Below are 27,500 nucleotides of genomic sequence, written 5' to 3'. Positions count from 1 at the left end.
AGAGAGAGAGAGAGAGAGAGAGAGAGAGAGAGAGAGAGAGAGAGAGAGATGGGTTGGTTTTGCTTGGCCATTACCGATTACTCTCTTATACCTAGAGTCTCTCTTCTTCAAGTTGCTAGGCGCATGGAGGATAGCAACGGAGTTCACTCATATCCGTGTAATTCATTCTTTAGTTTTAGGTCCACTCCCTTTCGTTTCAAAATTGCAAAGTAGTATTAGGTTGTAAGGACACAAATACTGCATCACCTTTTACATCGTAAGATATTCAGACCTTCATTTCCTTCTAAGAATTCATAAATAATCCAGTTCTGGCTTATTCTTTGAATTTTGTTAGATGAATGGTCATTTTGTTAGATGGAGAGTATTAGTCATTCATTTTGCTTCGGAATAACAGTCGCAGATTACCACGTTTAAACTTACAGCAAAGGTGTCTCCTGATCCACGAAAGATGGCACAAGCCTCGCTTCAACTTATCTTGTATGTATGTGGAAATTGCTAACTTGAGTATCAACCAGTCTGACCAGCCATTCAGCTGCTTGACCAAAAGACTGTAGGAATCTTTTAATTTGTGCCTCCCATTTTGTCTGATGGCCTGTTTTCACGGGATTAGAATTTTCGGTAACAGTTTTGTACATTATAGATTTCATGATAGGCATTTCACTGGCATACTTATTAATGTATACCTAAAATGCGAGCGCTTTGAAATAAGTAAATACCTACAAATTAAAATTAAATACGTTAATTTCTTTTTGCTACCAAACGGTATACGTAAGTCTCCCGCAATAGCTTTTATGTCTGTGAAATAAATAGCCAATTGTACAGGCACTGCAAAATGATTTTATTTCTATGCGTTATGAATTTCGTTCAGAGTGACCCATGATCTATGCATATCATGAGCGTCGATGAAGCTCTCTATTTTCGGCAACATGGCCTATGCAGGTGTAACATTTTAGAACACTTTAGGATCCCTCATTATAGATGATCTGTGCTGCGTTTTGCCTTTATCCTTTATTAAGCTGCAGATTAAGTTGGCCATGAAAAATTTGGTATATAACAATTACCTCAGGATAATGCCCGCTCCTTATTTATCATTTGATACTGTAAATAGGAAGTGATTAAACAACGGATTATTGTTATTACGCACGCATGGAATTTTTATGTGATTAAAGTTTAACTTGGAATGCTCGTGCGATTTTGGTCCGTGTAATCTATACTTGTTTCCATTATATAGGCATCGTATTTTTTGGTGTTTGGGTCAGTGGCCTATTGGCACGGATAATTTAATGAGGTACCGGTGTTTATTTTAATTTATGAATTGGATAAAATAATGCCATGTCGGATTTTTGGTATATTTAAACATTTTCAAGAACGTGATTTAATAATATGAAATGACGTATAATCAGAAACAAGAGTATTTACACATTTTATTTCTGTTATAAAGTGCGTTATGTGGATTTCAAGTGAAATATGTTTTAATAGTAAGGTAGTTCTCCTTGGACTGAATCGTGGATGAATCCATAAAGTCGAAATACTTCCATAATATCAGCTGCTTCATTTAAGTATAAAGGCTAATCAGCAGCACTGAACCTATGTACACCGACTGTGCCATTCACTTCAAAGTAAAACTTGTTTCTTGAATTTTAAATCTCTCTCCAATATTTCTTCCCAGCACATTCTGTTTTATTCTCATTCTTCTGAAGTTGGATTTATACACTTTTTAGCCAACAGTCTGTCATCCATTCTTTACCATATTACCAAAGTCATCTCAACACATTGTGATGACCCATCTTTCACCCATGCTAACCGTTTTATCACTTCATCTACTTACTTTCACATTTCTCATCCTTCCAGCTCTTATGATATATTCTATGTAAACAGTTAATCCTAAATCATTCAACATTTTCTTTCCTTTCATGTGCACTGGATGACCATACTTTATTTTCATAAGGGAGAGTTGGCGTAGGAATCACTTCATAATTCCCACTCAGTCTCATTCCAGTCATTTGCACTCGCCTTCTACCTTCCTTCTCTATGACTCCCCACTGTTGTCATTCTGCCATTATCCCATTATGCTTTGTGTTTCTCCCCAAATAGCACTGTGTTTCAACTGCTTCTGTTCTTCCACCATCCGCTTTAACATTAACCTCTCTATCGTCGTAATTTATTCACTATCCCTAGTGAGCACTGTACTATCAGCTGAAGCAACCGTTCCCTATTTTATTCACAGCTCATTATCTTATCCCATAGCTTATGCCTTACTCTGTCACTTTAGGTAGTTAAGCAATTATTACATAAAACAGCCTTATTCCATATACATATATTAGCAGTTCCTTTGCTTCTATCATAAAACTTTCAGTTGCTCTCAATAATGAAACGACTAATTTTGTATACCGAACATCCTCAACTTGGGGTCATCACCTTTTTATATGATTTTTTCCTCTAGCATCTTTTTCACTTTACTTTCAAACATTTCATATAATTATTTAATTAAAAACAATTAACCCACACCCCCTCTTCCATGTTTAAATCAACACTTTTCTTTTTCCATCAATCCTCGTGTCACGTCGTACTTTCTCACTCAAAGTCATGGTGTACGCCTTCTTTGGTATACTATGTAATCTCATGCCCCCTACTATTTACATTCTTTTTTTCTGTCAGCTTCACCTTTAAACAAAGGAACAAATATTCCTTTCATCCATTGCTTCAGAACTGTGCCATCATCCATGCACCCCTTACAAACCTTAGCGAGTCGGTTACAATTTAATTACAGCACTACACAATTTCTCATTTAATTTCTTTTTCCAAAAGTCCTTTATCATATTTAGCCCACTAGTTTCCGTGCCTCTCATTTTTCTTCCCTCTGACTTGTTTCTTGGTTACTTTGCCCGTCTGTTATACCTGTACATATATTTTTATTCATGTAACCACCACTTATGAAATTTTTTCGTTACATTAAGTACTCATTACATCATCTCCTCTCTTATTTTCTTCCTCTTCCTTCCGACCTTTAATAAAGCATTCCTTGTTCATCATAAGATTCCAATCTCGAATTTACCTCCAGTTCATTAACCTGGACTATTTACATCCATCTTCACCTGAGTAAATTACATTGACAGCCACCTTTTCCCTCCCTTCTTCTCCAGGAGGCTATGCTTCTATCAGTGTTAACTATCAAAAAGATATTGATCTGATAGACAACCAGCCACTCTTCTTCTCACAATTACATCCGTGAACTTAACATCTAATCTGTATTAATTGGTAATCTAGCATACTTGTGAGTATTCTTACTAGAAAAACGGATTTAAAAAAAAAGTCCCATTCTAAACACTTCTTTAGAAACCTACAGCCAAGTTGTCCACAACCGTTCACAAGGCGCTTCTCTACCCTGGGAACTTATAATCTCTAACAAATGTCACTTCTTATGGCATTAATTTCCAGGTTGTACTACATTCTAAACACTTCTTTAGAAGCCTACCACCAAGTTGTCCAGAACCCTACACAAGGTGTTTCTCTACCCTGAGTACATATTATAATCTCAAACCATTGTCACTTCTTATAGCATTGACTTAAGAACTGCAGGCAGTACTGCAATTCTTTTAAAGAGTTCAATTTTCGAGCATTCCATTGAGAGTTAGAGATGTGTATTTCTGGTGATAAAGTTCACTCTCGACGTGGTTTGCTGAATAACCACTGGTTCCATGCAACGTAAAAACACCATACAAACAAACAAACAAAAAGCATGTAGTACTGCTTGCACATGTTATATTGACCTTTAATTACTCGTATGTACTTATTACAGAAAAAATTTGCGTCCTATGTAAGTTGAATAGTATTAACCAAACTTGTAGGCCGGATCCTCTTTTTCTTAAAGGTATGAAATCGCTGACAGAATGATTTTCGATATTTTAGTTTCCGTTTATTTGTTTATTTGTTTAAAGGCTAAGAATTCATGATCTGTATACACGAGTTGACACGAATTTAGACCTGCAAATAGAAGGTTGCTGATTCGAATTACACTCGCATAAGTTTGTTTCAGGGAACGTGATTACTTATTGACAAGAATGGGACCGAAAGGACGAGAATTTTACTTGAATGAATTAGTGTTAACACATATTTTTTACTTCATTTCAGTATTTTACAAATATGCTCCAGGGAACAATACTTGGCCCTGCAGTGGGCATTACCCCTCTCCGATTGTATGAAGTTCACAGAGATCTATTGTTGTTATTTTTTCATTCATTGTAAAAACCTTTAATGGGGGATCTTAAAGGGCCTTGATTATTCTGAATGCGGACGTCGAACCCAGGCAGTACAAAAGCTTCTTCTTTTCCTCCTTCCTGTGTATTTTGCCAGACATTCGCATTGAAAAATCTAGTGAAATTCTTTGCCGGAGCAGCGCGCAAATTTAGGAGCCATTTCATCCAATATAAAGACAGCGGGTCCCAATCGTGCAGAAAGCTTCGCCATGCATGAACTGCATATATCATATCTGGGGAAATTTGGCCTCCGGCTCTCCCTTCCTCCGCTGACTTTGAAAAGAACACCAGGCAGCCATACTAATATGATGCGTCATTTTCTCGACGTCATTAATAATGACGTTTGTTGAAAAGTTTCTTTGTTCTGTTCCCATGGAAATTCCTGAGATTTACATTGAGAGTTTTAGTGTATGTAGGTATATTTTTTTTTTAATGCACGAGACTATCTTATTACCAGTTTTGTTATTTATTCTGTATTCGAAAAAGAGGCTACATGAATGTGATTTGAAGAGGAATTACACCAAGTTAAATATAACATAATTTTGTTTACAAAAATGTCCCTGAACGTGGCGTTTCCTTTTGCTCAAAATGAACCCAGTGTCCTTTTGTTGTTGATTCCTTCACCATGACCAGAGGCGGACAAAGTTTATATCACAGGTAGAAAAACTGCAACAGCTGAATATTGTTCGAAAGCAGTCAGTAAACGGATAAAGGGGAACTCGCTTGGGAAATTAATGAAGTAGTGTCAAGTGCCTTAATCTTCTTTATATAAGACCGAACAATAGTTAGGAAATACGCTGATTGTGAGCTATGAAATGCATCCGGGAAGTATTGATATATTTCCAGGGCCTTTTCATATAGTTGTTGCCCAGAGCGGAAAGTTTGTTTCAGTTTTCTACTACACTTTCTGTTTATGTTGAACATATACTTGATATTTAGGGGTACCAAGTGGCGATTATGTATTCTATAAGAGACACTGTATTTTGATGTAACTAGTATTTAGAAACATCTTATTCCGAATGGGATCTTTCGTTATGATAACTTCAATGGCTCTTCAGTATTTTGTCGTCTTTTGGGAAAGTAATTCATTCATAAACAATTATAATTCGATAAGTTATATATTATATATGGTGACTCCAAAAATACAGTAGTCTGCTACTCCAGGCAGTAATGAACGTATATAGTGGTTTTAAGCCTGATATAGAGGAAATTTATGTATGGCAAATGCTAGTGTCTGTCCGTTTATAAAGAACTAATCGACTGTGGTTGATAATGTCTGTCTACTTGAGAAACAAGACCGAAGGATTAGTAAATGGTCGGTATACCCAAGTAGATGATGTATTGTTAAGCTTGATATGGTAATATCTAAATAATACAATTTTATTTTTAAAATCGTTCATGGTAGCAGTTTACTGGGGATATCTTTTTCTTTAGGTTAATCATTTCTGTATACTTTGTTCAAGTCTTGTGTATTTATTACGGAGATAATATCATCATTCCAAAGTCTTTTTTTAACGCTTTTCTGTGAGGCTTGACGCATGCTCATTGAGGAAAACAAGTTCCGTCTTCAGCAATAAGTCACCATAATTTGAAATCTGTCAGTAACGGAGAATATGAATTTAATATTTTTCTTATGCTCAGACACTGGGTGTACTAGTAGATCGAGTTAATGCGTTGCCTTCATGGGATTTTACTCGAAAATATGTGACATAAGTCAAGTTATTGTGCTCCTTTGAAGTATACTTTCTGAGGAAAAATTTGAACTCATTGGAGGATACGCAACCTAGTGCATCATAACTCATATAAGTACAGTTAGGAAACATCAAATGAAATATAAAAAGGAAGATTTCCAGCTTCAGTTGCGAAAACAAACTCGAAGAAAATAAGTTGTCAATTACGCCGCTAATTTAGATATTCCTTGAAGTGAAGAAAACTTTCGATGGATTATCAGTTTGCAGGTCTCCTTAACGCCTTGTATTTCGTAGCCAAGGAGCAAGGCACGTAGACATCCTAAAAGAATACACCACTCACATGTGGGAAACAAAATTTAGGTAACTTTCATGTGAAGGCTGAGCCGCAGCAGGAAATTAGCGTCTGTGCCCTTTACGAGCACCAACAATTTACCGGAATGTTGATCATTATATGGTAAATGAACGGTGAAATTTATCATCACAATCCTTTGGATGGTTGGATGTCTATTACAAATTTGCAGTGAATGGAAAATCCAATTAGAGAGCATTTCGTATCTGGTCTGTTAAATAGACTAATACATTTGCGTTTTATATTATTCATGGCGGAGATAATAATGTGAATCACTGGAAAGCATGTTTCAGGGAGAAGTTCTTCCTTTTTTGCATTATGGTACTGTTGTTAGAATAATTCAGTTCTGTAATCATGCATTTCTTATTGTCCTGCCTGTACAGTTTTAAGGAATGTCTGTCCTTTTTTTCCTGTTTGTGAGCGAAATTCGCCTCTGTACTGGAAATGGAAAAAAATATTCTGTAGATATGTTGTGCTGGTTTTTCATCGGTGTATATGCTCTGGTGTAGTCCAAAGTATTTTTGCCTGTAATGTCTTTGCATTTTCATCACCTTTCCAATGAAACAGCATCGGCTTCAGTGAAATCAAGTTCAGCATCAGGACAGTTAATGTGTTCATTAGCGAATGGAGGGACATGTTGAACCTTCATTATGACAATATTTGGACGTCGATAACATTGCTCGAATTTTATCAATGAAGAGAGAGCTTTGTCGCTTAACACTCTCCTGCCATACGCGTAGTGTATGAAACTACCATCTGGGTAAACTAGGAAAGGATGGGATTGATATGTCACGGACAATATGATTTAGATAATTATGGATGTGTCATAGATAAGTTTACTCGAAATTATACTTCACCAAGTTTGTAAATGTTTTGTTTACTGTTATTTTAGAACCTATACTTTAATAGAAATGTATGGCAGTTTTCCTGACCTCGCCAAAAGAAATGAAATAAATGAAATATGAAAAATTGTTTGTATGAAAGGAACTTGGGTGAATATTCATTACTTTTAAATGCAGAGTGAAAAAATATTTCCGTTGAAAAAATGCTTCAAAACTGTTCCTGTGTGAACCTACCATTATTTTGGACCCAGCAAAATTCCACATGAAAATTAGACTCGTAAATATTTATTGTTTAATCGTCTCTATTGATAGCGTAAAATGTGTTTAATTTATTTTGAAAAAGACATGTATAAAACTGTGTTGTTATTACCATCCGTAATAATGATATTTATAGGAGAGCTTTCAAAATTTACCGATTTACATTAAGAGGATTGTGTTAATCGTCTCGTGTTTTGTTGCCTCACAGAAAAGGGCTTTTCCCCTACAATGACGAAATTTCCAATTATTTCTCTGCCGTTTTACCCCTGAGCTTGTTTTATGTTTTCCTTCGAAAATCATATTGTTTTCATCGGGAAAAAATCGTCCCAACAATGAATGTTTTCTTCAATGTTGTTTTTTCCTTCCTCTCTCCTAAAATTGGACCGTTTTGATTTTCCTTAGAGAATTGCACATGTCAAGAGTCCTGGTTCTTAAAAAGTAATGTGTTTTCATTTTTGTTAACTACTACATGAGGTTATCTTTGGCAGGAAAGTGTCCATTGTTAACAAGAACAGCTTAAAATTCTCAATAGTATAATGTGTTAAAAAGGGGGGGTGGTGGTTTGGGAAGGTGGAAGCTTTTAAGTCTGGCAGCATTTGTAGTTTGTTTTCTATTTTTTATGCAACAGTGAGAGGTATTAAACCTTTTGGTTTATCGTGTCACTGATTTGAGAGACTGCCTCGTTGTAGTTAGTTAGCTGGTCTCTCGAGTAATTAGTGTAGGGAGGGCTGAAGATCCCTCGCAGCCCAACCTTTTCCATTACATTGAATTTCATAGTGTAAAGGTGGCTTCCCTTGGCATCGTCCTGCGAGAAGGGTTCTTACCCCGTCATACTTACGTAGAGATTGAGTTGACTTAGGCGGTGTATGGGGAGATCTTGTGCATCATTTTTAGTTGATTCTTTCAATCTCTCTCTAACGCTGAATCTAATATAGTCCTCTGCAACAGACGAAATTGGCAAACATACTCAAGATTAAAGTAGAATTTCCTCCTTTTCCGCGGCCCCATTAACTGACGATTTGTATGATTGTTAGGTGCGCTTCAGTGCATCTGAATATTAATTACATTCCCCACAAGGTTAACGGCTTGTGGCCACTGAGGGAATACGACGCAGGAGTTATGCAGGAGGATACAGAATATGCACCGGCCACCGAGGCATTGAACACCTGATCTGCAATTTTCGAATGTATATTTATCGTGCAGGAGATTTGCCTGAACATCTCTAAAGTTCACATTCTAATTATGAATAGAATAAGGACTTTAGAGATGTAAAATTATTCTCGGTCAAGTAATTAATTTTATAACTGTTTAAAAAATAAAATAAGGGTCAATACATTTTTAAGATTTTCACGTCTTTTTTGATTCGTAACTTTTCAAAAATAAACAAATCGGCAAGTATAAGCACATTAGATTACTCTTCCTTAACGCTGAGATAAATCACTGTTCAACGAGTAAATGTGAAGAAATAATGAAGTGTCAGCAATGACTAATATCTGTCACGTCGTAACGCGATGTAGGATTAGATCTGTTGCCGGAGATGACGTTCCTGTTATAAGAGTGTAGATGGAAATGTTAGGTGTTCCCTCCAGGGATGGAGGAATCCCACATCATTTGAATTATTCATGGAAAATTTCAGTATTGGGGAAACTAATGTACGAGATAATCCCGTATGGTGTTTGGTTTCTTTGTTGCTTAAGCGTGTTCGTTTATTCCTGTCTCGATTTGAGACTTTCCTCCAATAACAGGAAGGTTCAAGTGACTTTATCAAGCATCAAGTTGTATATTTAGCTTCGTGCATTCACTGCCAATTATCTTTAATAAAAGTGAGTTTTATGAATACTTCATGATGATGATTATTTTCCAAAAAATCCCATTATGAGTAATGTAATCCTTGTTGTCATTATCGTAACTACAGTATGTAGCCTCTAGATATTTTCTGCTCAGAATAATAAAAAAATTGAAGCATTAAAAACATATTGTAGAACATAACACTGAGATTATTATTACCGAGAAGCAAATTATACGAAGTGTATCGTGAGTTTAATTTACTGTAAGAGTTATTAAACTATAGTAATCTTATTTGATGTTTGGAAGATTGATTATTTATTGTTTTAAGATCCATTTCATTCACGTAGTATACCAAACAGTAGTTCTGCGTTTTTTTTTTGTATAGATAAATATCCTTCAAGAATAATATTATTAGTCATTAGTTTTTGCAGGGATCATTAGAAAATATTTAAGTTGCTTACAGTAATTGAAAGAATGTTCTTTATAAAATATATGTATGTATGTATATATATATATATATATATATATATATATATATATATATATATATATATATATATATATAATTTTCCCCCGCCTGGAAATATTTTGTTCTTTCATTGTACTCGTATCTTTCGCAAACATCAACCGTTTGATACTCTGTACAAGACCTTAATTTTTTTTTTTTATTTCACAGAACTTTTCGGTTCTTACATCACTCCATCTATGAAGATTTGCAACAGTCAAGGGATACTAACATTCATTTTCACATTTGAAGATTTTAATACGTATCGCTTCCGTCACTCTTAACAACTCTCTTGCATTGCATATCAATTCCATCCACACAGCACTGCCTCTCATAGTTTTAACTTAAGTTTTTTCCTTTCCGAGGTTGGCTTTTATAAATTTTTCGCTCTACTTTCAGACTTCTCATGTAACTATTTCATAGCGAACTGTTGATTCATACACCTTTTCCTTCTATAAGCCGACATTATTCCTGACTTACCAATTCCTCTGTTGTCTGTCTTACTTTCGTAATCCAACTGGTTTACTAAGTAATATTATGCCCGTAAATTCTGTTGCAATCTGTCAACTTTACCTATATATCCCTAGGAATAATTATTACTTTCCCTTATTCCTTTCGAACCTTTCCCCTCATCCTGACATACCTTACAACTTTGACTAACCAACCACACTATAATCGCAGCATCTCAGTAAATATCCACCTGGCGTCTTTCCAGTCTTCAACAAGTTCATTCCTTTTTTTGTGTCCTCAACAATCACTTCTACAACCATCTCAGACTTCCACTAACCCCATTCCATTCTTGGAGTCATTCAGCTCAGCTGGTCTCCTATCTTCCATTTTGAATAAATCTGAGAATTATCCATTCTGCCAGCCTAGAACTGCATTGATTATATGGAGCTTTTTCTGATTTGTATGTTTTATTTTAGATTACTTTTTTCATTAACTTCTTTGTAGAACAGATTATTACCGTCCTCATGGTTGATGAGCACTTCCTTCCCCTTCTATATTTATTCCCGTCCTTCTTTTCCCTCCCACATCTTCCTTTCCCTCCCACTTCCTAACTATCTTATCCATCCTCCTGTATAACTGAACGGCATCGTCTTCGCTTTCATGCAGTTACCTCTCAAATAATACCCTGAAAAACGTTTGTATAGCTTGCTGCAAATAGGAGAGATGAATGTAGGATGCAAGGGACGCTATTGCTAGTGCAAATTTAGTTTGCATTCGATTTCTGTTCTGCGTCATTCAAGGTGTTCGATATATTTTTCTCTTGACTGACAGAATACCAGTTTTAAGGCTCTCTAGAATCGCCTTTTCTGTGTATAACTCCAACAGACTTGAGAGATGACTCATGCATTAGTATAGTGCCCACGGAGGATGTTCTATTTTTTTTTTCTCTTTAGTTTTTCATATTTTATAGGTGTTACTTGTGTCAGGATATGAAAAGATACCTTAACTCTCTCTCTCTCTCTCTTCTCTCTCTCTCTCTCTCTCTCTCTCCGATGCACACACACAATAGCTAATAATAATTTCATACCAAAAATACGTGGATGCGTTTCTTTTCCTCTTTTTACTTCATTACTTTTTATACCCGTCCTCTATGCCTCGGAATTATGGGGGCGAACAATAAAGACTCATAAAGAATATTGTACTCATGTTTTGGGAGAGTGCTGTAGTTCTTGTATGTTCCGTTGTGTCCTTTACGTGTTTTGGGTCTTTTCGCTCAGAAACTTATTCCCAGAAGATGCGTATGTCTGTAAAATGTTTTCTCTGCTCTTGGTTATATGGATTCATTTCATTTTAAGATTGTTACGCAGGTATTAGCGTCTTGTCCATTCGCTCGCAAGAGGTATAATTTTATGAAAAAAAAATTGTTTTTTTAGTTAAAGGAAAATGCTAAATCAAATGGTATAATAATGTCCTGAGTGTGCATTAAAATGGAATTTCTATTTTGGTAAATGTTGAAGGGAAACAAATTTGGTTAAACGATACGAAAATGTGAGGGTTAATGTATGACTTATTAATTAAAGGTTAGGAGAAGTTGCTTGGAGGGTAAAGTCAGAAAGAAGTATATAACTGCAAATAAGTAGTGGTAAGCTGTATGAACATAGGAATCAGGGATTCAGAGATTTCTGTACTAGAAATTGGTGATGCTCTGCATGAAGATGTATTGGTTAGGAACTGAATTTTGTTAAAAATTTTATACAAGTTCGTGATAAATGATGTTGTTGAGATTGACTACTTATAGTTGTCGCTTATATGATTGCTTATAGTTGTCGCTTATAGGTACAGTGCCTCTTTCAGGAACAATTTTGACGCACAATCTAATACTTTGCCAAGAAACATTGCTGTAGGACATCTAGTATTATTATTGACGTATGGAACTGACGGAATATTATTTAGTAGGATTCGATCATAATGCTGATGAGAGAGAAAAATTGCTTGGAAAAGAAAATATAGATTAGTAAGAATTTCAGAAAGGCTGAAGCTCACTATACTAGTAAGGAGACAGTGTGACAAGGTGATTTATGGCTGATGTAAATGTAAATCGGTAATGTAGGAGAGTAACTATACGGAAAGACAGTGGGAAAAATGAACCATTGTGATAAGTATTGACAGGTTGCATTTTTCAAGTCTAGAGATAAAAATTTGCTAAACGTTTAGATTAGTGGATGCTATGGGTAAATAGAAGTTTTCAAGACTAAAATCAATTTTTATCGTCAAAATCACATACACACCACTGAGAGGATAAAGAAGAAAACATTTTTAATTAAATCTAATGGTAATTTGCTGAAATACTCATATGCTACAGAAGTGTACCCAACTGCATATTTAGATCATCATCGCCTCTTGACACCTTGCTGGTCACGTCTCCAAGAGAGGAACTACTTGATTGACAAGTGATGACTGGAATGAGGTGTGACGGATGTTCAACGAGAAAGTAAAGCTGCCCGCGCACTGGCCACTTTTAGTGGAAAGAAGCTAGCCATTAAATGGCTGGCCACTGAAATAAAGAAGGGAACACGCGTGGTTGTATGAAAGTGGATGACACGAAAATAGTGGATACAAATTGGCTTCCAGTTCTGTTTCTTGGCCACACCACTGTACAAGCTGATATCATCAGCTGGCCTCTAAGTGGCTGCCCACTTAGCGGCCAGCCATTTTCCACTGTGCGCAGAGGGCCTATGTGAAGTTCCGCTGCTCATGTCTTTCCTGGTCTGCAACTTAACAAATCCCACTCATACTCAGCCTCCGGATTAGGTCTGAGTCTTCTTAATGCTCTGGTACCTACAGGAGCCAAACCTTGCTGTTCTTTCTTAGTTCGTGTGTAGGACATGTTCAAGCAATCTCAGTCTCCTTTCATTATTTCAGCTGTATAAGGAACTTCTGTAATTTGCCGAGGGGAATAATATTCTTAAATATTTATTATCAAATTGACTCACTATTTTAGATATATGTGCTTTCATTATTATACAATGATTTATGTCAACGTAGCATCGCTGATCGTACTAGACGCATTTATAATTATAATTTAGTATGAAGTTTTATTTTATTTGATTTTCAGATCATATTCAGCCCGTCCATTGTTTGCCATAACTCTTTTTTTTTTTTTTAACTTAATTCTAACTTCACAAAGATTATTGAATATTCTTTCTTTAAAATGAGAAGACTGTCCTCATTAACCCTTTCTCTGTCTGGTTTTATTGCATCCCCCAGTCAATACTCTCTTTTTATCACCTTGTTTTCCTTAGATTTATCTCCAGCCTTATTATTCTAGATATATGATGTATTCTATTATACAGGCCTTGTAAATCTTGTGGCGTTTCGATTATCAAGACGGCTTCATCTGCAGCCATAATGAAGGTGCATCTTAAATAGGTTAAAGTAACTTAGTGTTTACTTAGCCATAAAAAAACCTTTCTGTTGAAACTTATTTTTTGGCTACACCGACAAAATTTTTTTTTCTCTAAGTGAGAGGTTCAAGGGATAACAGTAAAAAAAAAAATTAAAGTAAATGTTTCCTCTTCTAAAACAAGGAAAGGAACCGGTCATTGGGAAAGTATCGTGAAGTATGCAAAAATCCAGAGACGCGGTTTATTTAAACTGGGATCACACACCCCAGCGACATTTCCATCTCTGGTATCTTTTCAGGTTCTCACACTGGCAATTTGTAAACCGATATTGGCATCCCAGCTCGAACCGAAACATGGGTTTATTGTTGTCTGAATTTGTAGGTAATTTGTCAAATATTATTGTACGTTTTTGTTTTCCTAACATATTTTAATAGTAATGTTAAAATGATATTTCTATGTTATTTTCTGACATATTTTACAATTAAAACGTTCATGCATATTAAATTAAAAAGAATATATTAAGAATCGAGCAGGAAAGTTGTAAATTTGAAATCTTTTATCGCAAAAGAAAGCCGGTACTATGCAAAACTTGAGCCGTACCTGGTTGTCAAAGGATCGTTTTGATACCCTTAATAACCGACTTCTGTGGTAGCCGCATTAGTGTTTGGTATTTTCTGAAATATGGAAGAGTATTTACCCTATTGGTGGAGCGGAGTCTTCAATGTAAAGTACTTACATCGGATGTACTTGTCTATTGTATTTTGATTTTACAGAGAGAAAAATCAAAATAACGTAATAGTTGTCTGGAAAGTCGGAGAATTCAACATGACTTCTGATGTTTCCTCTCACGAAATATATATACTAAGCCTGTCGTGATACTTGAAGATAAGGACCGCGCTAGCTAAAGAATGAGCCGTTGGCTCAGTTCCATTCTTAGGATGAAATATAAAGTGTTATAGAGAACAGGAGTAGAAGGGACATAACAGAGATATATGTAACACTCCTGCAAAGAAAAAAATAGTATTTCCAGGTCGATGACTTCCATAGGGATTTCATAAATAACGTTTTTTTTTCAGCTTTTGTCATCAAGGAAACACAAAATTCGAACAATAAACAGGCGGCTTGACAAGGTTTCCTTTTAAGTAAATTTCTGGCATGGATTTGCAAGAAACAGAAACTGCTGAGTTCTTAGGAATATTCATAGAAAACGCTTGATTTTCTTTCGCATTTCTGGCATATACCTCTATCTATCTATCTATCTATCTATCTATCTATCTATCTATCTATTTATCTATCTATCTATCTATATATGTATTATAATATATAATTATATACTATATATATATATATATATATATATATATATATATATATATATATATTATATATATATATATATATATGAAAATATCTTGGTTTAACCAGCCCACTGATCTGATTAAGAGCTCTCTGAGGGTTGGCCCGAAGGATTTGATAGTTTTACGTGGCTAAGAACCGATTGTTTTCTTAGCAACGAGAAATACAGTTATCGTGGGATCCGAACCACATTATATCGAGAAATGAGTTTCTTATCACCAGAAATAAATTCATCAGAATCCGCATTGGCAGCGCGGGGAAAAATCAAACTCTGGACTACCGAATCGGTGGAGCACGTATTCCCACTCCTTCCACGAGGAACTTTATATATATATATATATATATATATATAGTATATTATATATATATATGTATATGCATATATATATACACACACATAAATATACAGATATGATATATATATATATACACATACATACAAATATACAGATATGTATGTATATATATATATATAAATAAACACATACATACATATGCATATACATATATGCACGCACACACACACTCACACACACACACACACACACACACACACACACACACACACATATATATATATATATATATATATATATATATATATATATATATATATATATATATATATATTAGGCTTCATGAAGACTGGATGGCACCAAGTGGTTACATTTTGTGATAGACGAAATTGTAACTTTTGAATAGAGAGGGGTGGCCTGTTTTTGGTTGGATGACCCAGATTACTTTTTGGCAAGAAGCTTTGCGAACTATGGTAACCAAGTATAATAATAACTTCTTTGTTATATGTCTAACTGGATATTACGCATTCTGATAATCTGTAAAATTTCGTTCGAATTCCCACATGTAACTTGTTGGTCGATGGTAATAAAATATGAGTTCATAGGGTTTTGACTTTTGGCTGAGGTATGTGCTCTTGGGCATAGTTTTAGCCTTGTTGATATTGCAGTGTCTGGGATTAAGGAAGAGATGGTTTAATAACTTCAATAAAATTATGAATAACAAAGGTTATCAAACTGGTTAGGGCTAAGTAGAAGAAAATCAGACACAGTGATTATTACTGTTTTCGTACTGTACGCTAGATCTTGCTCGATGCAAATTCAGCTGGCTTTATAGATTCAGAATTCTTTCTCTAACTTTTAGAAGCAATTAAAAGTTTTTGAGAAGGACAAAATATATCTTACAGCACATCGGTATGGGTTGAAGTAAAGTAGGCTTCATGTTGTCTTCCCTTTGCCTCTGCCATATTTCATTTGTGGATTAATTAGTACGATAATGCATAGCGTATTTTAATAAATCTCATTTTGCCAATGGTGATCTAATAGTAATTTATCTGCTAGGTGGTTGATTGACTCTGGTGGGTTGCAGCCAAGAGAGGTGCATTTCCTATAGTATTCACATCAACCATGCAGTCCTTTACGACGCTCCTGATTGGCTGTTGATAAGCCAATCACAGGGCTGGAAACTCTCAGTCTCTTTCGAGAGTTCACATTGGTAGAATCTATGTTCCACCTCTCCTGAGGGATACATCTTTCAGTAGAGGTGGAACATACATACTGCCTATGTGAACTCTCGAAAGAGACTGAGAGTTTCCAGCCCTGTGATTGGCTTATCAACAGCCAATCAGGAGCGCCGCAATGGACGGGCCTAAATATCAAATGCACGGTTGATGTGAATCTTCTATATTAACCCTATCCTCAAACACTTGGTGAGAACTAGAAGACTAACACCTGTTTAAATAGACATATAATGAAATTATAAAGTGGAACATACTGGCTCCGTCATGTTGTGCACAATTTCGTTGTCTCTCCAGGACCAAATGATTTGTATTTGTTCCTCTCCAGAACCTAAACCGTTAGCGAAGACCAGTAACAGACATGATATATCTATCATTCCTTTTAGCAAATTCTCTCTCTTCCGACACCAAGATAAACCAGAATAGAAACTGCAGTAACTATAGCTTCTGCTGGAGCAGACTTGAAGTACTCATCTTCTTGGTCAGTTCTTACAGAACCGCCGCTTTTTCGGGGAGGCTTACACGTTTTAAACTTTACGCACGCATATATATATAATTTTGTATATCTTATATATATATTATATTATATATTTTATATATATATTATATAAATATATATTGAAAAGATAGATAGAATGACAATAATTAAGCCACAAATATTGCTTATTATTCAGTGTACTGTAACTTGGTAATAACTTACACCTAAGGGGAATGATCTGTGACTAGATATTTTTAGTAAAAAAATGTAAAAAAATATGCCACAAGATATATATATATATATATATATATATATATATATATATATATATATATATATATATATATATAATATATATTCGAGCTACAATGTCCTTTAATATCTAATTCGCTCTACCTCGGAATTAATATATTTCATATATGCTTAACCGAAGGGGGAATTTTTTCTCGATAATAGATTTGCCTGGACCAGGGCGCGAACCTATGGATCCTTTCAAACCCAGGAACGTCAGTGAAGCGTTACCTACTACACCACCGCGAGAGGCTAAAAGTTCATGTCGCCTCTCATCCTCATATACCTTTCGCGCGCAGGTAATTAGTGGTTTGGAGACAACATCAACCCACCTCGACTCCCGGTAGTGTTTGTAGTGCTTTTTGACAGCACGTAGCCAATCTATAAGTCATATCACATTTCCGTGATTCATATACATATATCGAGCTACAATGTCCTTTAATATCTAATTCGCTCTACCTCGGAATTAATATTTTTATTTTTCATATGTGCTTAACCGAAGGGAATTTTTTCTCGATAATAGATTTGCCCGGACCAGGGCGCGAACCTATGGATCCTTTTCAAAACCCAGGAACGTCAGTGAAGCGTTACCTACTACACCACCCGCGAGAGGCTAAAAGTTCATGTCGCCTCTCATCCTCATATACCTTCGCGCGCAGGTAATTAGTGGTTTGGAGACAACATCAACCCACTCGACTCCGGTAGTGTTTGTAGTGCTTTTGACAGCACGTAAGCCAATCTATACGTAAGTCATATCACATTTCCGTGATTTCAATATAACATAATATCGAGCTACAATGTCCTTTAATATCTAATTCGCTCTACCTCGGAATTAATATATTTTCATATATGCTTAACCGAAGGGGAATTTTTTCTCGATAATAGATTTGCCTGGACCAGGGCGCGAACCTATGGATCCTTTCAAACCCAGGAACGTCAGTGAAGCGTTACCTACTACACCACCGCGAGAGGCTAAAAGTTCATGTCGCCTCTCATCCTCAATATACCTTTCGCGCGCAGGTAATTAGTGGTTTGGAGACAAACATCAACCCACCTCGACTCCGGTAGTGTTTGTAGTGCTTTTGACAGCACGTAGCCAATCTATAAGTCATATCACATTTCCGTGATTCATATACATATATCGAGCTACAATGTCCTTTTAATATCTTAATTCGCTCTACCTCGGAATGAATATATTTTCATATATGCTTAACCGAAGGGGAATTTTTTCTCGATAATAGATTTGCCTGGACCAGGGCGCGAACCTATGGATCCTTTCAAACCCCGGAGTCGAGGTGGGTTGATGTTGTCTCCAAACCACTAATTACCTGCGCGCGAAAGGTATATGAGGATGAGAGGCGACATGAACTTTTAGCCTCTCGCGGTGGTGTAGTAGGTAACGCTTCACTGACGTTCCTGGGTTTGAAAGGATCCATAGGTTCGCGCCCTGGTCCAGGCAAATCTATTATCGAGAAAAAAATTCCCCTTCGGTTAAGCATATATGAAAATATATTAATTCCGAGGTAGAGCGAATTAGAATATTAAAGGAACATTGTAGCTCGATATATGTATATGAATCACGAAATGTGATATGACTTATAGATTGGCTACGTGCTGTCAAAAAGCACTACAAACACTACCGGAGTCGAGGTGGGTTGATGATGTCTCCAACCACTAATTACCTGCGCGCGAAAGGTATATGAGGATGAGAGGCGACATGAACTTTTAGCCTTCTCGCGGTGGTGTAGTAGGTAAACGCTTCACTGACATTCCTGGGTTTGAAAGGATCCATAGGTTCGCGCCCTGGTCCAGGCAAATCTATTATCGAGAAAAAAATTCCCCTTCGGTTAAGCATATATGAAAATATATTAATTCCGAGGTAGAGCGAATTAGATATTAAAGGACATTGTAGCTCGATATATGATATGAATCACGGAAATGTGATATGACTTTAGTATGATTGGCTACGTGCTGTCAAAAGCACTACAAACACTACCGGAGTCGAGGTGGGTTGATGTTGTCTCCAAACACCACTAATTACCTGCGCGCGAAAGGTGTATATGAGGATGAGAGGCGACATGAACTTTTAGTCTCTCGGTGGTGTAGTAGTAACGCTTCACTGACGTTCGGGGTTTGAAAGGATCATAGGTTTCTCGACCTGGTTCCAGGCAAATCTAGGGTTTCGAGGAAAAAATTCCCCCGGTAAGATATATGGAAAATATATTAATCCGAGGTAGAGCGAATTGAATAGGACATTGTTGTTCGCTATATTTATATGAATCACGGAAATGATATGATTAGATGGTACGTGTCAAAAGCATACAAACATACGGTCGAGGTTGATGTTGTCTCCACCACTAATACCTGCGCGCGAAGGTATAGAAGGATGAGAGGCGACATGAACTTTTAGCCTCTCGCGGTGTGTAGTAGCTTCATGACGTTCCGGGTTGAAAGGATCCATAGTTCGCGCCCGGTCCCGGCAAACTATTATCGAGAAAAAATTCCCCTTGGTTAAGCATATAAAATAGATTATTCGTAGAGCGAATTAGATAGGACATAGCTCGATATAGTATAGAATCACGGAAAATGTGATATGACTTATAGATTGGCTACGTGCTGTCAAAAGCACTACAAACACTAACGGAGTCGAGGTGGGTTTGATGTTGTCTCCAAACCACTAATTACCTGCGCGCGAAAGGTATATGAGGATGAGAGGCGACATGAACTTTTAGCCTCTCGCAGTGGTGTAGTAGGTAACGCTTCACTGACGTTCCTGGGTTTGAAGGATCCATAGGTTCGCGCCCTGGTCCAGGCAAATCTATTATCGAGAAAAAACCCCAAAAATTCCCCTTCGGTTAAGCATATATGAAAATATATTAATTCCGAGGTAGAGCGAATTAGATATTAAAAGGACATTGTAGCTCGATATATGTATATGAATCACGGAAATGTGATATGACTTATATATATATATATATATATATATATATATATATATATATATATATTATATACTATATATATATATATATATATATATATATATGTGTGTGTGTGTGTGTGTGTGGTGTGTGTGTATATCATATTATATATTATATATATCTATCACATAGAAAACTTAAATTTTAATGAAATTATATATATTTTTTTTATTTGCACGTACGGCTATTTTTGTTTTTTATTTTTGTGTCCAGTTTTCCATATGAGGTTATCTAGGTTAATGAAAATGCTTTTCTTGAACTTATAACTATATTTCTAATTTCTGGATATTTCGTGTGGAATATTGAAATTTTTAATTCTTGTTTTTAGTAATTAGCTCCTGTATGGAGACGGCTTAGATTAATCCTCTTTCTTTGTAAGTATGATTACTGACCCGTAATGTTTTCAAATTTCTCTCTTGATACTAATCTTTTACCTTCCTTTAATTAATTTATAATCCCAAGCTGCTGGAAGGTTAATACTGTTTAGATTTTTTTTCCATTGCCTAGTACATCTAATTAACAATAGATTTATTTTTACCTCAGCCAACGAAGTTTAAGGAAATTATTATTGTTAGGATCGATATTTCTTAGATAGCAGTTTTATATAAGATGTTGTAGGGATTTTTCATTACCATATCCCCAAAAGTGACTGGATTTAGTGTGTGATATGGATAGCTAGATAAGGACATCAGCAATTTGGAGGTTTATGGCTGTGATGGATCTTCATATTCATGTGCTTAATGGTAGCTTTGTAAATAATGTATTACTCCACTTATGAAAATATATGCCCACTTTTTAAAATATTAACATTTTATTTTACGTATTTTCTCCAGGCTCTTAAACACCACTTCTTGTAAATTTAAAATTGTTGAGATTCGCAGATGTTTATTTTTGCTTTTAGCTGTTTGATATTTTTTTCCTTTATACATATTTTAGGATATGATGAATTTTACAAATATTTCTCTGTATTCCTTGTAATTTTTAACAATGTTTATTTACATCGTCTAAGTCATTTTATCCTCTGAACAAATATAATCTTGGTAATGGTACACAAATAAAATCATACTCACTTGCTCGACCCAGACGTTCGTTGTCATAATTTGATTTTTGAGATTCTGAAAGAAAAAGAAGAACGTGTGATTAATCTATTTATAAATTACGGTTACCCGAATCTAAATGAATTTGCACAGATCTCTCTCTCTCTCTCTCTCTCGTACACATAGTTAGCGTCACAGTTATATATTAGCAGTGATTTACACACACCAGCAAACACGTGTATTGACAGTATTCTCAATTTCATATGCTTTTTGTGCAGTTATAAACTATTTTTGCTAATGTCAAGTTGTTGGATGTTTATAGGTTGCTGTACTAATGGTGTAAAACAGAATCTGTGTTAAATGAAATGAAGGAAATGGCAGCCGGTTTTTTTCCGAACATTGACGTTCATAAAATTTACATGAAAAACTGTGTTTACATTGTGCTAATGTTCGTTATTGCCTTGTATTTTGTTTATTAGTAATGACTAGTCTTCCGAAATATGAATGATTATGTAAAATGGCTTTTCAGATCAAATTGTGTTTACCCTCCGAAGGTTATTGCCTAGTAAATTTATAGCTCCATCAGGATATCATTAATATCTGACATTTTATTGTTTTGAAAATAAACTCTATTGCTTAATATATCTTCATGGTGAATATTCATTGTTACAATTACTCTTAGAGATTTGCCACCCGAAATAACATGAATCAGTGAAATGACAATTCAGATAAAGTTCTGATTGCATGCACGAGGGTTGTTGTGGAAAAGGGATGAAGCTTTCAATACTTTAGAAAATAATATTCCATTTCAGAAGGAAGAGCTGCTTACTGAGTACAGCTCTATATTTAACAAGTTCTAAATGTCAAGCATTTTACTCTGTTAAAAGTTAAATATCAACTAACTCTTTAATGTAGCTAGTTAACATTGTCTCCCGAATAATTTTTACTGTAACCTTGTGTAAGATAGATTGAAGTTTCTGTTACGTATATTTTTAGGAAAAGGGGTTTTAACAATCGTAAAAAGAACATCGTCTTATCTCTATTTTTACAAAGTAAAAAAGGTTTTAAAAAGTCATAAAGAATTTTGCACCCTCTTGATGTTTAAAAAGGAAATGGTATTAGCTGGAATAATAGCTAGTTACATTCAAAAGGCAACGTAATTCTTGATTTTAGCGAGCTTCTCATGACAATTATTTTCGAACATGACAGCCTTCTTTACGTCGATCTTTTTTCCAAGAGTAATGAATGATTACGTTAACGATTTGACAAGTTGTTCAGTCAGTTTTTTCTTCAGAATATCAACTCTGAATGATGAAGTAGCGTTGTGAGAGTGATTTAATTACTATCGTTAATAACTTCCCGCGTAATAACTATGGGATTACAATCGTTTCAGGTAAAAGTTATATGTTAATATAGCCTGTGGATAGTGTTGGCCATTTCCGACTTTCACCTGTCCTAAAATAGCTTCAGACCTTTAGCATTTCTTTACGACCTTTTCTCCCCAGTTCGGTGATTACTTGTGCAACTAAGTACACCTCAGGGTACTTGCTGCAGATGGGCTAACGTGGAAGGGACATTAAAGTTACAAAATAAATCTTGGTTACTACTTAAAAGGTATTATATATATATAATTATATATATATATATATATATATATATATATATAATATCATATATATATACATATATATATATATATATATATATATATTATATATATATATATATATATATATATATACACACACACACACATTTAGGGAAGAAAGAGAATGCGATTTTTTTCATTTACACGTGTTCGATAGTACACACAGCCACATACATATGCGAAGAGAGAGAGAGAGAGAGAGAGAGAGAGAGAGAGAGAGAGAGAGAGAGGCGCTGGAAGTGGGCTAGAAAGAGGAGATTTATTTTCACCGATATTGCACGGCGTAAAAAGAGATTAAAAGTTCCAATATGTTCATGCAAACATGCTCAAGAGAATAACGTCACAAAATTGCATTGGACCTGGATTTTTACTTCGTAAACTGCTGACTTCTCGGCAAGTATTTTATGGTATCTTTTTATAAATATTTTCTTTAAACTTATTTCTTATTATTACCAAATACGTAGATCTTTGGACAATTTTACCTATGTAATTGTTGCTATTTTGGGTTAGAGAAGGGTTACAGAATTGTAACAATAAGGAATATAGCATTGTTTATGCGAAAGGTTATTTAGTGACCTGGAGGGCCTTTGGAAGAGATTGTTGACTTAACACCAACTTATGGAGGCTAAGCATAGGTGTAGCCTGGAATGGAAGAAAAAAGGTTGAAGCTGCTTTGGAAATTAGTATCTGTAGCGTACTGGGAGTGAGAACAATTGGCAAGGGCAGGAATTTTGTAATTGATTAGAGGAAGTTATCAATAATTTGCAAATGTTAGAAGATTGATCACAGTGTTTTGAGATGTTTTGATGATGTAAACAGAGTGGATGAGTATATAATGGTTAAAACCTCCATAGATCGGGTTATTAAAGAAAGAAATACTAAGGACAAGAGCTGCTGGCTGGATGTGGAGTGGAACAGGAAATGGAAAGGAAGATCTTCATATTCAGAAAGTGATAATATATGTAAGGTAGCGTGTATGGTTTCATTTTCACTTCCACAGCTGTCATTCATTTTGAATTGTAATCTGAAGAAGTGTATGTACTTGTGACTCTTATCATATTCTTTTAGGCTCTTGATATATTATATATATATATATATATATATATATATATTATATATATATATATATGTGTGTGTGTGTGTGTGTGTGTGTGTGTATATATATATGTATGTATATATATGCATGTATATATATATATATATATATATATATATATATATATATATATATATTATATATATATATATGTGTGTGTGTGTGTGATATACAGGTATATACATATATATATATATATATATATATATATATATATATATATATATATAAATACTATATCATTGTGTGTGTAGACCAGTGAAACCAATCAACTCCAACATGTTTATTTCTGACGTTTCGTAATAAAATCTTTATTTCATCATCAAGGACCTGTTGAATAATCAATAAATTACTCAAAATGTTACTGTAAAAACTTTTAAAAAAATCATAAGAAATATAAGATTCACCAAACACAATCCAGCTGAAAGACACAACTGAACCAAAGACCTTTATCCAACCTTAGGTGGAGAGAGCAAAGGAAGGAATGCTTAGAGAGAGTAAACTCGGGTAAAGTAGAGTGGAGGAGGTTTTGGTATATAACTGGGGGACTAGTATAGGCAATTCGAGACTATTTGCTGCTTGGCCTATTACGCTGAAATTACTTCATTCTATGTGAGTTTTACAAATTTTGGAATGAGCTCTGATATTAGAATGTTCTAGATTGGAGAGCTTACAACCAGTTCCAAAGGTTATTCCCCGGTGAGAGGCGATTCTGACTATCATTAACTTCCTCATGGATCCGGCATATGTCCCAAGTTACACTTAGTGCAAGTATATCTATACACCACGTTATAGGGTTAACAAGGCTTAATCGATCCTTACAGTTAAAAAAGAAACCAATTTTTAAAGGATTTGGGGAAATTAATTTTAAATTAATGTCACCATAATGATTGTTGATAATTTGCACATAATGTTTTCTAAAGGTCATCTTGTAAAAAGGGAAATTTGGCGTAAAAGTGTAATTTAGGCGCTGTTGAAGGCTTTTTGGGACATCCCCATCGGGGAATAAGCTTCCGTACTGGTTTTAGGTTCTCCAATACAGGACATTTTAATATCAGAGGTCATTCCAAACTTTGTGAAACTCACATTGAAAGAAGTGATCTCGGCATAATAGGTCAAACAGCAAATCCTCACGAATTACATATATTTGAGTCACTGTTCCTCGAGCAACTAGTCCTCCAGTTAAATTCCCAAACCTCCTCTACTCAACTTGACCCGAGTTAACTCTCTCTATAAGCATTCTGTCTTTGCTCTTTGGTTCTGTTGTGTTTTTTATCTGTATTGTGTTTGGTGAATTTTATTTTTCATATTATTTTTTAAGTATTTACAGTAACATTTTGAGCAATTTATTGATTATTCAGCAGGTCCTTGATGATGTAATTAAAGAAATTATTACAAAACGTGGGGAAAAAAATATATATGTATATATATATATATATATATATATATATATATATATATATATATATATATATATATATATACACACACACACACACACACACACACACACACACATATATATATATATATATATATATATATATATAATATTATATATATATATATATTATATATTATATATATATATATATATATATAACATATGTGTGTGTGTGCATTTTAAGACTTTGTGCCTTAAGGAGGCCTTCTAACAGTAATGAAAATTCGCAAAAATAAAGGAAAACCTTCCAGTGCAATAAAGCTTTGAGGGAAAATCATTTAGTTGGTGCAACTCTGTGGGAGCTTTTCACATTTTCGGAGTATACTGCACGATTTTCGAATTTCGTTGCTTTGTTTGTTATTTTTTCAGATGGCACTTTTTATCGTTTAGTTTTGCTTTTTGGCATTTCTTCTCACTTCTTTTAATGTTTTTTGTTTGCGATGTCTTCCTGCGGGTTGTCATTACAGGTATTCAAATTAGATCTTTTGCGTTGTTCCTTATTCTATTATATATTGATGGGCGTGGCTTTTTAATGTGCAGGGTATTCGTTATTGAAAGTACGCTAGCATCATATTGGAGGATTTATATTTATTTTTTTCATTGCTGCCGATTTTGAATCATATTTTTGCTGTGACGCAGTGTTTTTTTTTTTATATTAATATCAATCATCTTCACCCCCTCCCCCTCTTTTTTTTGTTGATGCGTCTTCGCATGGCAAGTGTATAGTAAATACTTGGGACAAAGTAATGGACAATCAGGTGGTTACAAAAGCAACTCGAGGCCATGTATGTACACCAGGAAACGTGAAACCATAAATAAATTGTATGTTAGTGCCACGTGACCTGTAGCAAATGTTAAGACAAACTGAATTGAAAATTAGAATAACTGACGCTAGGAAAACACAATTTTGATCAAAACGTGTGATAGTAAGAATAATAATATGAGAAAGGCAGATGAAGAAAGAGAAATAAGATGAAAGATGCCTTATTATCTGTTAAATAATTCAGTAGAATGGTATTTGACTGCTGATTTACGATTTATGGAAAAACAAAAGCGCAACTCTGTCGCAGTATAATCTATAAAGCCTTACTAGTACTATGAGTTTTATTAGGATTGAAACGATGATCGATGAATTTTCTTATTCTGTCTTCACACAAATAAATTTTTATGCTCGATTTGAAATAAGAAAAAGAATGGTTTGTCTGAACGTATATTTCTCTGGGGAAGGAATAGCCCCTTTACTCTTTTCTTTTGTGAGTGAGTTTATATGAAAGCACACCACCTCATGAATTGCTATTTGAAGTTTTTGTATTTCTTTTATGGAGAAATTAAACTTTATGTCATCTTGCAACAATCAATTATTTTCTAACACGGATATTAGAGAGTAAATTTGTTTCTAATTCAAGTGACGGAGAGACGCACAATGACGCAATAAATTAGATTCTACGGTAGATTTGTCCTTAAAAAAAAAGCTATTTAAACTTAACTTGCATCAAGATTCTTCATAAGGAACAACTGAATTGTATTAAAAGTAAATGTAGATAGAAAGAAACATTAATTCTCTGTTCGTATTGTAGTGCTTCAGCTTCAGTAATCCTTTGTAAAGGGTAGATGTCAAAGATTTTAATCCATCTCTATCAAGGGAGTCTCTCAAGCTCCCTGTTGTCGAGTTTTTCTTTTTTAATCTATTCTCTCTCCGCCGTACGTTGGAATTATCTCTGGATCCGTTTTTTTTTTTTTTTTTTTTCTGTGAAAGAAAGCTATTGTGCCGGCTTTGTATGTTCGTCCTCCGTCAGATCTTAGAAACTGCTGGTGTTAGAGCGCTGCAAATTTGTATGTTGATCATCCACCCTCCAGTCATCAAACATATTAAATTGCAGGCTTTTAGCCTCAGTAGTTTTTATTTCATAGAAGGTCAAAGTTGACCATAATAATACTCTGGCAGCGCTATAGTTACTTTTTTTATGCTCTAGTATCTTTTGTATTTCAAGGGTATGATCCATCATTGCAAGTTAGGGTAGCTCTGTCTTTTCTTTCTCCCCCTTTTTTTTTTTTGTTCCAGTTAGTCGTGGTTATATAATTCCTATAATTTCAT

The 27,500-nt window shown here is 34.9% G+C and overlaps 1 protein-coding gene across 1 annotated transcript in view; it reads right to left on the bottom strand.

The window, feature by feature from the left end:
* The window catches only part of LOC135201373 (acetylcholine receptor subunit alpha-like 1), a 462,242-nt gene that overhangs the window by 113,933 nt on the left and 320,809 nt on the right, over positions 1-27,500 (bottom strand). The window contains exon 2 of the mRNA XM_064230221.1: positions 21,251-21,295. Coding sequence (XP_064086291.1) covers positions 21,251-21,295 — 45 coding nt within the window. The remainder of the gene's footprint in view (positions 1-21,250; positions 21,296-27,500) is intronic.

Source organism: Macrobrachium nipponense, chromosome 28, assembly GCF_015104395.2.
Source record: "Macrobrachium nipponense isolate FS-2020 chromosome 28, ASM1510439v2, whole genome shotgun sequence".
Lineage (NCBI taxonomy): Eukaryota > Metazoa > Arthropoda > Malacostraca > Decapoda > Palaemonidae > Macrobrachium > Macrobrachium nipponense.
The sequence above is the reverse complement of the archived record's forward strand: the minus strand, read 5'-3'. Positions and strand labels throughout refer to the sequence as shown.